This window comes from Vipera ursinii, assembly GCF_947247035.1.
Source record: "Vipera ursinii genome assembly, chromosome: 2".
NCBI classification, from domain to species: Eukaryota; Metazoa; Chordata; class Lepidosauria; order Squamata; family Viperidae; genus Vipera; species Vipera ursinii.
In genome coordinates, this window is record NC_139513.1 from 55810684 (window position 1) to 55822849 (window position 12166).

Sequence of the window (12166 nt, forward strand, 5' to 3'; positions counted from 1 at the left end):
CATGTTGGCTGAGACTAGGGGGGAATCCCAGATCCACTCTATTTGAAGGGTATAGATTCTTCATAATTTTTCAAGAACTATGGATTTGGGGATATCTTCCATATATATATGGAATCTCAGATAAAAGGTATGACTGACTGATGAGAACATAAAGAGTTTGAAATGATCATCTCAGCCTCCCAAAATTCTTTATTAGCAATTTGAATAATTTGCACAAATAATGAGCTGTCATAAGTTGACTATATCCTGTGGATAAGCCTTGAGTCAGGCCAAAACAGGAATGAAAGAGTTAATTAGCAAGGTACATTCAAAAAGCCTTGACAAATACTTAACACACAAACACACACACACACACACACACACATATGTGTGTGTGTGTGTGTGTGTGTGTGTGTGTGTGTGTGTGAAATGCTTGTTAACTATTTAGATTACCTTGCTAGGCCCCAAACATGGGACAAATCTTTATTTCCTGTTTCAGCCTAACCGAAGGCCATCGACAGGCAGTAGTCACAACAGTGACAGCTCATATTTGTGTAAATATATTATTTATTTAATTGGATTTATATACGGCCCTTTCCCAAAGGACTCAGGGCAGTTTACAGGGTATTTAAAACAAGAAATACAAAAGTTAAAAACAATTAAAAATAATTACAACAGTCCCTGAAAAAGTAAAAAAAAAAACAATTAAAATTAAAATTAAAATTCTCAGCCTGGGCCAGAGAGCTCGAAGAGCCAGGTCTTCAGGTCCTGGCAGAATGAACGGAGGTCGGGGGCAGTCCTAAGCTCCATGGGCAGCTAGTTCCAGAGGGCAGGCGCACCCACTGAGAAGGCCCTCCCCCTGGGTGTTATCCGCCGGCAATCTTTTCCTGGTGGCACCCTGAGAAGACCCTCCCTGTGGGAGCGCACTGGACGAAGGGAACTTGATGCTGGCAGCAGGTGTTCCCTCAGATATCCCAGAACCAAGCCATTTAGGGCTTTATAGGTCATCACCAGCACCTTGAATCTCACCCGGAGGGCAACCGGAAGCCAATGCAGCTCGCGGAGTAGAGGTGTTACATGGGAGTATCGGGAAACCCCCATCACAACTCGTGTGGCCGCATTCTGCACCAGCTGAAGCCTCCGAGTGGTCCTCAAGGGCAGCCCCATGTAGAGAGCATTGCAGTAGTCTAAACAGGAGGTCATGAGTGCATGAGTGACTGTGCGTAGGGCATCTCAGTCCAGGTAGGGTCGCAATTGGCGCACCAGGCAAACCTGGGCAAAAGCCCCCCTGGTCACGGCTCCTATATGGTCTTCAAAATTGAGCCGGGAGTCAAGGAGGACGCCCAAGTTGCGAGCCCTATCAACGGGGGGGGGGGGTAACACCTCACCCCCCATCGTTAAAGGTGGAATGGTCTGGTTAACCCGAGATGCCGATACGCACAGCCACTCAGTCTTGGCAGGATTGAGATGAAGCCTGTTTCTCCCCATCCAGACCTGGACCACCTCCAGGCAACGGGACATCACGGCGAGGGCATCGCTGGGTTGGTTCGGGGTGGAAAGAAAAAGTTGGGTATCATCAGCGTACTGATGATACCCCACCCCGAAACCACAAATGATCTCACCCAGCGGCTTTATGTAGATGTTGAACAGGAGGGACGAGAGAACCGACCCCTGAGGAACTCCACAAACAAGAGGCCTCGGGGTGGATCTCTGCCCTCCCGTCAACACCGACTGCGAGCGGCCCAGGAGATAGGAGAACCACCGTAAAACGGTGCCTCCCACTCCCAACCCCCTGAGACGCTGCAGTAGGATACCATGGTCAATGGTGTCAAAAGCCCCTGAGAGATCTAATAGGACTAGGACAGAGGAACAACCCCTGTCCCGAGCCCACCAGAGATCATTCACCAGCGCGACCAATGCCCTCTCCGTGCTGTGTCCGGGCCTGAAACCTGATTGGTATGGGTCCAGATAATCAGTTTCCTCCAGAAACAGAGGAAGCTGATGCGCCACCACACTCTCAACAACCTTCGCCAAAAAGCGAAGGTTGGAGACTGGACAATAATTATTTAAAACAGCCGGGTCCAGGGCAGGCTTTTTGAGGAGGGGTCTCACCACCATATATATATAGTATACATACAGGAAGAGTGATGGAAAATGATTATGTATTTGGTAGAGCTGTATCCTTAGGAACAAGTGTGGGTAAAACTTTTTTTAAATGAAAATGACATGTTTGACTATACTCTCTACTTGCCTAGTCCAATTTACTTTTCTTCCCTGCATTCCCCTCTCCCCACAAGTTCTGGACAGATCAATAACTTTCCACTGTAGTTGCTTCAGAATGAATCCTTTTTTTAGGATTAAGCTGGATACATCCTAGAAAGAAGCCAGAATATTTACTTCCAGCAGCTCAGAGCCTATACTTGAAAGATAATTATAAGTTCTGCATCATATCAGCTGCCTTGAAACTGATGTTTATTGCCATTAGGAGCTGGGGATTGGGCAGAAGATGTGCATTCTCTCTTCTTCCAGCTGTTGTGAAGAAGCACCTGGTATTTGGCACCCTAGTGTTAGGAGAATACTTCTTAAAAAAGATAAGTTAGTCCTTACGGCTTTCACCTCCATGCCCAGGAGCATTCAGAGTATTTCCATGTGAAAAAACACAGATCCAAAGTCCTTCTGTGATTAATCCAAAACAAGATAAACTGAAGGAGAGGAATGTTAATACAGACTCTTGGCATCCTTGCCATGCATGATTTGGCTTATATGAATGCAGAGCCTTGATTTTTAATTTGATTTATTCTCTCCAGGGAAAACAACAGCCACATACAGTATATTGCAACAGTGTCTTCAGCTATCCTCGATCTAGGGAAGATGAAATAGCAGAAATGCTACAAATTCTTAATTTGGGGGTTGGAGAGGAGACAGCAATATTTTTTAGTATCACAAGGTGAATCACAATGTTCTCATGACAAAAAGCCACTTCAGTATTTTTCTATAATAGAAACAGGAGCTTACAGCCTTATTCAGATTCAGTATTAGTTATCAGAAGACAGTATACTATCAAGATCCTTAATAAAATTAAAGAAATGATCCATGACAGGACAATTGGCTAATCTGTGAAGCAAGGGAGAAAAATTTAGAAAAAGCGATGAGGTTAGAAACATGGAGGAAAGCTAATGTAGAAACGGGAAGGTATTATAAGAAAGCATTTTGTAGTTGTGGCAGTGTGAAACAAAGACATGTTAGAGAAAAGTAACAAGCTGGTATGAGGCTTGTAAGTGGATGGGAGTCGAAGTTCATGGCTGCTTCTTGCTTTCCTTTCTAAAGGCGGGCAGGACATTTGGAACTGCCAGCTGGGATAATAGCGATAGCTCTGATTACCCCTTCTATTCCCATCTTTTTACATTCAGCACTCGCTTTTTCCTAATAACAGGCAAGCTTTGCCTTTTGTCTGAAATGCTGGGTGATGGGTGAGCTTCAGAAAAAAAAAACCACTAGCTCCAAAATATGCAGCAATTTCAGTGAGAAAAAAGAACCAAGGGATTGTGACCAACTTTCCCCCCCCCCAGATGCTGATTGTATCTTATGGTCTATTAATTAGTTTAATGATTTTTAGACTCAGAGGAAGATGGATATATAGTAGAAGATCTTGTAGCAGAAATAGTTCTTGAAAAAAAGGATTTTTTTTTAAAAAAATATATCAGATTTGATACATTACATTAAAAAGGTAAGCTGCTAAAAAGTTTAAAATGTAAAGATATTATAACGTTAAAAAAATATTTAAAATTCTTCCATGTATCTTCGTAAAAATCAAAGCCCCCTCATTAAAGAATACTAATGAATCTGAACACAGTTCAGCATTGAACAGATTTTACAAGTGTAATAGAGAAAATGCAGCTTTTAGTTTCTAATTCTACCTCATCATAGATAAGAAACAATTTAGATCCTCATAATTGCTTTTTTTTTTAAAAGGCTTGTATACAATTTAGGGAGAAAAAAATACGAATCAGTGTCAATGATTTACACTGGAACCAGGACTAGGGGTGATGATACTACAGTAATTGGGATCAGAAATTCCCATCATTAAGTGATGCGGCTGTTACTCAAGGACCCTTCCCTGTCCAAGCCATTCTGTACTTGGTCCCTCCCAGCCCTGAGCTTCAGTTCTTCTAAGGTAAGGAACTGCCTCTCCTCAATTTCCCCCTAACTGCCTATTCTCCCAGCCCCATCTCTGCCCTTTTGGCTACCCAGGACCATGCCTTGTGGGACAGTAAGCAGCCCCACAACTTGGGGGGAAGCTCTGGGGCTGTTTGCCACACTGTAGGTCAGGGGCTTCTTGGTACACCCTTGCTCAGGGGCTACAAGAAGCTCCTAAGTCACAACACAAATCTACAGCTGCCCATAGAAGCCTCAGCAGCCCCAGGCTGTCCCAGAAGCAGGGTGCAAAGAAGCTTCTTGGAACACCATGGCTCTGGACTGCAGTAGCCCATAAGTTGTAGCACAATACCCTTTGTAGTGCAAAACGCAGCCTGACTCAGCAGTGTAGTGCAAAGCCACAACTACCTCATTTCAGTTTCAGCCAAAGGTGCCCTTAAACATCTCACTCCGAGGCCCCTGCCACCCTGAGATCTGCTGCCCCCAGCTGCCCTTTACTGTCTTTTGCACCTGCTGCTGAGCTATGACTGGCCTGGCACTTTGTGAGGCAGCTGCTGGCTTTGGGTGGCCATTTTCCCCAGGTCTCACAAGGAAATCACCATGCATGATCTCAGGAAGAAAACCTCATGTGACCAGCAACTGCCTCACATAAGAGCCAAGCTAGGCGGTGGCTCAGTGGGTTAGGATGCTGAGCTTGTCGATCAGAAGGTCGGCAGTTTGGCGGGTCGAATCCCGAGTGCCGCGTAACAGAGTGAGCGCCTGTTACTCGTCCCAGCTTCTGCCAACCTAGCAGTTCGAAAGCACGTAAAAATGCAAGTAGAAAAACAGGGACCATTATGGTGAGAAGATAACAGCATTTCGTGCGCCTTTGGCATCTAGTCATGCTGGCCACATGACCACAGAGCCGTCCTCAGACAAGCGCTGGCTCTCCGGCTTTGAAATGGAGATGAGCACTGGCCCCGAGTTGGAAACGACTAGCATGCACGTGCAGGGGAACCTTTACCTTTAACTTTAGGCATGCTTAGTCAGCAAAGAGCAAGACAGGAGTAAGAAGGCCAAGGTCAGATAGGCTGGCAGGGGCTGGGAAGTGCAGGGGGCTAAAAGGGCAGAGATGAGGCGAGAAGTTGAACTGCCCATGTGATCATTAAGTATGGATGGGCTGCCAATAATATAAGACTGTGAGAACTGCAATGGCTGTGAAACTGGGGACTAATTGTAAGTTCTTTCATTCAGCACTGTCATAACTTTGAACAATTTGCTGAAACAAATGATTGTAGTTAAGGACTTACCCATACATCCTTGAGGAAATGTATCTGACTCACCTATAAATATCAATCCAAGTACAAATTTTTTCTGGAGACTCAGATAACAGAGCAGGCTTAGTCCACTGACTACTAATATATCAAAAACTTCAAAGTGACAAACTCCTTTCAGACAAAATCCCTGCATTTTGTACATTAGAACCAATGTTGTCCGTGCTCATTTAGCACTTCAAGAAATACCCAATGTATAAAAGGTACAAATTTTGCAATGACAAAAAGGAAATCAAGATGTAATGGTATGTGTGAATGACCTTGGAAGATAGGAAGAAGAGCTGAACAACAACTGAACAATCGCAAGGAGGTTGAGGATTTGGTGAACTGGTGTAAGGAAAACAGCTTAGTTTTAAACACTGGAAAAACCAGAGATCATTGTCAATTTCAGAAAAGATAGGCACAGCTACACTTCTCTGTGCATCAATGATTCACCTGTGGAAATGGTTACCAGCATCCAATTCTTGGGTGTGCAGTTAACAAGTAGGCTGGCTTGGTCACTCAACAGTGAGACACTGGTGAAGTGGGCACAGCAGCACCTGCATTTTTGGCATCGCATGAGAAAAGCAAGCACATCTTCCTTCCGCTGTCCTTACCACTTTCTACAGAGGGATGATTGAGAGCATCCTGTCGTACTGCATCACAGTCTGGTTTAAAAGCATCACTGCTTCAGACCGGAAGGCGATGCAGAGTGGCAAGGATGGCTGAAAAGATTATTGGCACTTCCTTCCCTTCCATCCAGGACATAGCACAGAAGCGTTGCTTGAGCAGGGCCCATAAGATTGTCTGGGACACTGCACATCCTTTTCACAACCTGTTTTCCTTGTGATCTTCTGGGAGGAGGCTCCGTGGTAGAACATCCAGATTCAGCCACCGTTTTGTTCCATACAGTATTAACCATGCGAACTCTAAAGCTTCCTCCTTCCGTTATGTGTTCAAGATGGGCGGTGATTAATATTTATATGTTACTTATATGTAAGGGTGTAGGTCTATACATATGTTGTATACAGTATGTTTAAATGTGTGTTGTCTATGTGTACACTTTGAGAGCAAGCAACTAAATTTCATTTTTAATGTGTGCCACTGTGTCCACAGTAAAAAATGACAATAAAGGTTATCTATCTAACTAACATGTAAAAGGTATTTCAGCTCATAGGTGTAGGAAGCATTTCAGAAGGGATGCCTTCTAGTTTCCCAGAAAGGAAAGCGGGAGAGAAATGCTTCAAACTTGCAAGTTTTTGTTAAAGTTGGTACTCATTGTTCTGCTTCTTGTCTGTACTTGCTCAAAGAGCTAACATCAAATGACATAAAAAGGCTACTTTGCACATATGCAGGCTAAATAGTGGCTGAAAAACACATACAGAAATATATGAAGGCACCTTTACACGGACAACCTTTAGTTTTCCTGTATCTCCTACTAGGAAATTCACTGAATTTCAGTGAAGGGTCAACAGCATCTCACAAAATGCCGGGCCTGCTCTGTGCCAATCAAATTGTTTGGCAAGTTGTCTCCTTTGCTTTCTAACAGTTACAAAAGCATTTATCAATACATAAGCACTTGGCTGAACCTTTTCATTCTCCTGTACAATATCCTGGAGGAGCTTTATCAGGCACTTTGGCAATAATAGTTCTTTCTCAACTTGTTGAAAATATTTCACAGGCATAGAGAAACCATATCTGGCAGACAAGCACTGCGGATCTTAGCCAGTTCTAAGTGCTTAAAGAGAATAGAGGCAGGAAAAGGAAAGATAGCAGTTGCTAGCTACTCAGTATTTTATTTATTAAACAAACTTATACTGTCCCCCAACTCACACACGGTGATTCTGAGTGACATACAGCAATGTAAATCCACAGTTTAAAACCCCAGCACCTCATCTCCTCCCCTCCCCATGGTGTCAAACACAAACAAGCCATTTGATTGGCTTTGTATCAACCCAGGGTCCCCAAGCCCACTGACAGAACTATGCCTTCAGGGCTATTTGAAAAAGTAACAAAACAAGGACTAATCTTATGCCTGGGAGAATGTTTCATAGATAGAGAGCCTCTAGAGAAGCCTCTTCTTCTTGGCCCCAGAGAAGTATTTCCTTAATAGATAGGACCCACAATATGTCCTGCACTCTGGTGGGCTGGGTAGATGTAACTGGGGAAAGGCTACCTTTTAAGTAACCTGGCCCCAAGACATGTACGGCTTTAAAGAGGATAACCAGCAGCTTGAAATGCACTCAGAAGCAAAGTGGCAATCTGTACAGTGCCTGTAAAGGAGGTGACACATGCATAAATTTGAGCTTTGGCAAAACTATCTGAGCTACTGCATTTTGAGCCAACTGAAGCTTCTGGATACTCTTCAAGGTCGGCCCCATGTAAGTGGGAACATAATGGCCACAGTGCAGGTGACTTGTGAGAAGGACCAGTTGGTTCAGGAACATGCACACAACACACAGTTGTGCAAAAGCCCACCTGGACGTGATTGCCTCCTGCTCCTCAAGCATGAGTTGAAGTCCAGGAGAACCCCCAGATTAAGCACCATATCTGCCTGAGGCAGTGCAATTGCAAACCCATCTATGAGCAAAGACGGTAATTGCCCACAAGCCAAAGCGCCCCAACACCCAAAGCCAATGTGTCTTGCTAGGGTTCAGTTTTAACCTTTGCTCCCCATCCAGACCTCAACAGCTTCCAGGCACCGAGAGAGGGCGACTGCAGTATTGCTTAACTCACCATGGGTAGAGATGTACAATTGAGTATCATCAGCATACTGATGACATATCTCACCCCAGGGTGGTGGATGATCTCACCCAGCAGTTTCATGCAGATGCTAAACAAGAGTGGAGAAAGCACTGGTCCCTGCAGGTCTTTTGCTCCTGATCAACAGCCTTGGAGGAAGGAAGTAAACCGGAATACTGTGTCCCCCACTTCCGGCCCTCAAGCTGTTCCAGAAAGATACCATGGTTGATGGTATCAAGAGGTAGTTAGAAGTCAAGTAGACCAAGGACAGATGAACTACCCCCATCTTGCTCCTGCCAGAGATCATCATACTCAGTAGTAGCTGCTAACATCGTGAGCCAATTTCTTAAATGGAAGAACTGACATCACAGCAATGGAAGAATTGGCCTGGAAGCAAAAAGGCAAATGCTTGAAATATTATATTTTGAGCAACCAAATTTCAAAGGCAACAGGTGTAATCATAGCTTTATTTCAGGATTGGTTCATGTTGAGATTGTCGTCAGTACATCTGAATAAATTTGGGAGGAAAGGCGAGGAATGGAGCACTTCATTAGTACAGTAACCTCTTGCAGATCTAAGCAGTTCCACAAGGATCTAGATTAATTTCTGCCAGGCAAAATACTGGATAGGTCATTAGTTTGATTCATGGTGACTCTTTCCTTGCATACATTGAATTTGTGCAAGGGAAATGAGGAATTCTTTGGACTGGAACAAAATAGTATTCAGGATACATTATGCTACTCATATAATACTGGTATTATGCTGTCCTAAAAATGTAAAAGTGAACCAGTTTGGTATCCTGGTTTAGGCACTAGGATAGACACTGGGAAACTGTGAGAAAGCACAAAGCCAGCTGCATGACTTTAAGCCTGTCACTCACTTTCAGCCTGAGGAAGCAGGCAATGGCAAACCACTTACAAAAATCTTGCCATGAAATTGCAGGGACTAGTCAAGGCTGTTGCCAGGAGTCAACAACTGACTCAATGACACACAAACCCACATTCAGTAACAGATCTTTTCTGACTTGATTGCTATACACTGTCGAAAATCGCATTGTTTGTGCTGGATGGCCCTATAAATCCATTAAATAAATAAATAAGCTCTCATCTTTAGCTATATATGATGTATCCAATATAACTAATCACCTTCAAAGAGTGTGTTGTTTTCTTGCTGCATTCACACATTTCATTACCTGCCAAACTGCTCGGTGTTTTCAAGAGTAAATTTAGAAAGATGGAAAACCACATGGAAATCAGCCTTATCTTCCAGACTCACAAATTATTCCTTTGCTATCAGGGCTATCAATTACATAGCTACAGAACATGGCGCAAATCTATTTCATCTTATACACTGATAATATGTTTTGAAGAGTAAGTTCAAAACACATCAGTTTTTTGCCTCGATTTGCAATCTTTAAAAAACCTCACATAACATTTCCATGAGTTTTTTTTATTCAGTTTTCTAACCAGGTTGGATTGTCCTGTAGGACATTGCTATTCCACATTCACTTTTGCCCAGGCCATGCTGAATGAATCTTCATACTGTTATTTCTGGATCAGAATTCTAACTGAATGAAAAACTGGCCCTTCACCATTTTGCTCCCCCTTGTACAAACATTGCTGGGGATGAGAAGAAGAGAACAAAGAGGGGATTATAACAGAGCTTTTCTTTTCCTAGGATGAAATAAGTCTAGGTTGCAGTCTCAGTTCACAAAGAGAGCTGCCCCCCAAATAAACAGTGCTGATGTGAAACTTCTTACAAGGCCGGCTCTTCTTAAATTTTGCCAACCCACATTCCTGTTTAAAAATAATTCAGTACCACAAACTCCCATTCTGTCGTTTCAGGTGGCTTAAAAAATAAAACTATGTGGCCTAACATACTTTTAAATAGGACAAAAATGGAAGGGAGAGTAAGGCGATGGCATGCATCTAAATAAGTAGAAGTTCTGTTTTCCTCTTGCTGCCTGAAGTTCCAAATAAAAGTCTAAATGGTATAGGGTTTCCTGCCTGAGAAGGGGGTTGGACTAGATGACCTCCAATGTACCTTCCAACTTCAACTTCTTCTTCTTCATCATCATCATCTTCATCATCTTATCCACAATGCTCATGCATTAGGCTAGCCAGACAGTAGTATTGTAGTAGAATGTAACCATTCATAATACACACCCACAACACCCTGCAATCCAGAAACACTCTAAAATGAGACAAGAATGAGGAAATGTTTTTCTCTGTGGACTACATTTATTTGATTCTATGAAAATACAAGTCCCTTTCAACATTCACAAGGAATTTAATTCTATGAAAATACAAGTCCCTTTCAACATTCACAAGGGGCTGCTTGTTTATTCTGGATGGCACATGTATTGATTCTCTACTTGAAAGACAGAAAATGGCAGAGGCTCCCTAGATGGAAATCGTTGTCAAATAGACGCCTTATCCTAAGGAACTGTTTCAAATTTATTCCTGCATCCATTAGATTTATAGAGATTATCCAAAGTTTCCAGTTTAAATTCAGGCTACTACTACAGCAAGTTGCAAAGCTCTTATTTACCCACTATGAAGAGCTGTGGCAGCATGCAAGTTTATTGAGATAGTACAGCCCTAGTCTCAAAGGCTCTCAATGGGAAACGGGGCAAATCCATTTCGCAGCAGATCTGAAGGAATTAGATAAAGAGGACTTCTCTCAACTTCTGCAGTAGCAGACATCAGCTTTCGAACATAAAAAAGTAAAGCTAGGCAGAACCAATTGCTACTAAGCTCAAGGCAAAAAACACCCGCAGGCTGATAGCGCCCTGTGCGTTGCCACTTACACACACTCCTCATACGTGCAGTGCCAGAGGCAAAAAACCAGCACATACCAGGAAAGAAGCAATGTTTTTCAAAGAGGGTACGCCTTAACGGTGAGACTAAGTAGCAGGCTTTTTGAAGGATCTCTTGCTGCAGTGCCTGGACAATCAGTATTCTTGTCCTTGTGCAAGAAACTCAAACGTAAACACTACTGCGTTAAGCATTTAAGACGAGCGGGTGCTTGCTTGGATTAGGGTCATGAATGGAGTTTGGCATGTTGAACCCATACAGGTATATATGGGTCAGAAAACTCACTGGGCACATTAGGCGAAGCAAGTAGTTACTCCTTCACTAGCACAATAGCAACTTTGCACTAGATGTTGCAGACACAAAATTACTGAAGCATGTTCAGATCATTCGCCTACTTCACTTTGTAGCTAGCTGCAGGACAACAAATGCTTGGAGAGACAATTATGACAGAGACGTCTCATTTTGCAATCCTAAAGACAGCATGAAGTTATTTAGGTCACCCTTGTCCTTTTTTTAGTGCAAAGATCACCAGGGAGATAATAATAATATTCTCCTGCTTTCAGTCAGATCCTGCCAATGGCACCTAAAAAGCCAAATCCCCCTCTAATCTGTAAGGTCTCCCCCAACCCCAGTCACAGGCCTAGAAAGGCCATCTTTAATGCACTTCCCGCTAGTGGGCATCTATGTGGAACCTTCCTTTGTTGGGCCTTTTAATACTCCCTCGAAACTCCAGGGCTCAACTGAAGGTCTAATAAGGCAGGAGCTCTAGTGGAAAGGATGGGAAAGACGTAGCCACAAGAGGTATTTCTATTCCATACTACTCTTCCCTTCAATCAATTAGCTGGCTTCAGGAGCTATCTCGGGAAACGCTTTATAAATCTCTTGGATTATCATTTTGTCCATCTGGCACTGCTGACTGTCCTCCTCTTCCACCATGATGCGCTGCAAGGTCCCCTGCAGGTCAGTTACACGGTGTTTATGCTGCAGGTATGGGGTAGTCCGCATGATAGCGTGCATCAGAGACAGGTACTCCATTCGCAGCTGTAAGAGCAGAACACAGTGGAAACATTTTTGAGAAAGGAGAGACACTGAGGTGGGGGCAGCCTTCTGGAATGGCAAATACTTTGGAAAGAGTCAGTCCTTGTGAAGGGCAGGAACTCCCTCAGAAGCTATTAGAACAGA

The 12166-nt window shown here is 43.4% G+C and overlaps 1 protein-coding gene across 1 annotated transcript in view; it reads right to left on the reverse strand.

Annotated features, from left to right (window-relative positions):
• Positions 1-10394: 10394 nt before the first annotated feature.
• NCKIPSD (NCK interacting protein with SH3 domain) overlaps positions 10395-12166 on the reverse strand; it is a 114439-nt gene continuing 112667 nt past the window's right edge. The window contains exon 13 of the mRNA XM_083354318.1: positions 10395-12025. Coding sequence (XP_083210444.1) covers positions 11822-12025 — 204 coding nt within the window. The 3' untranslated portion in view covers positions 10395-11821. The remainder of the gene's footprint in view (positions 12026-12166) is intronic.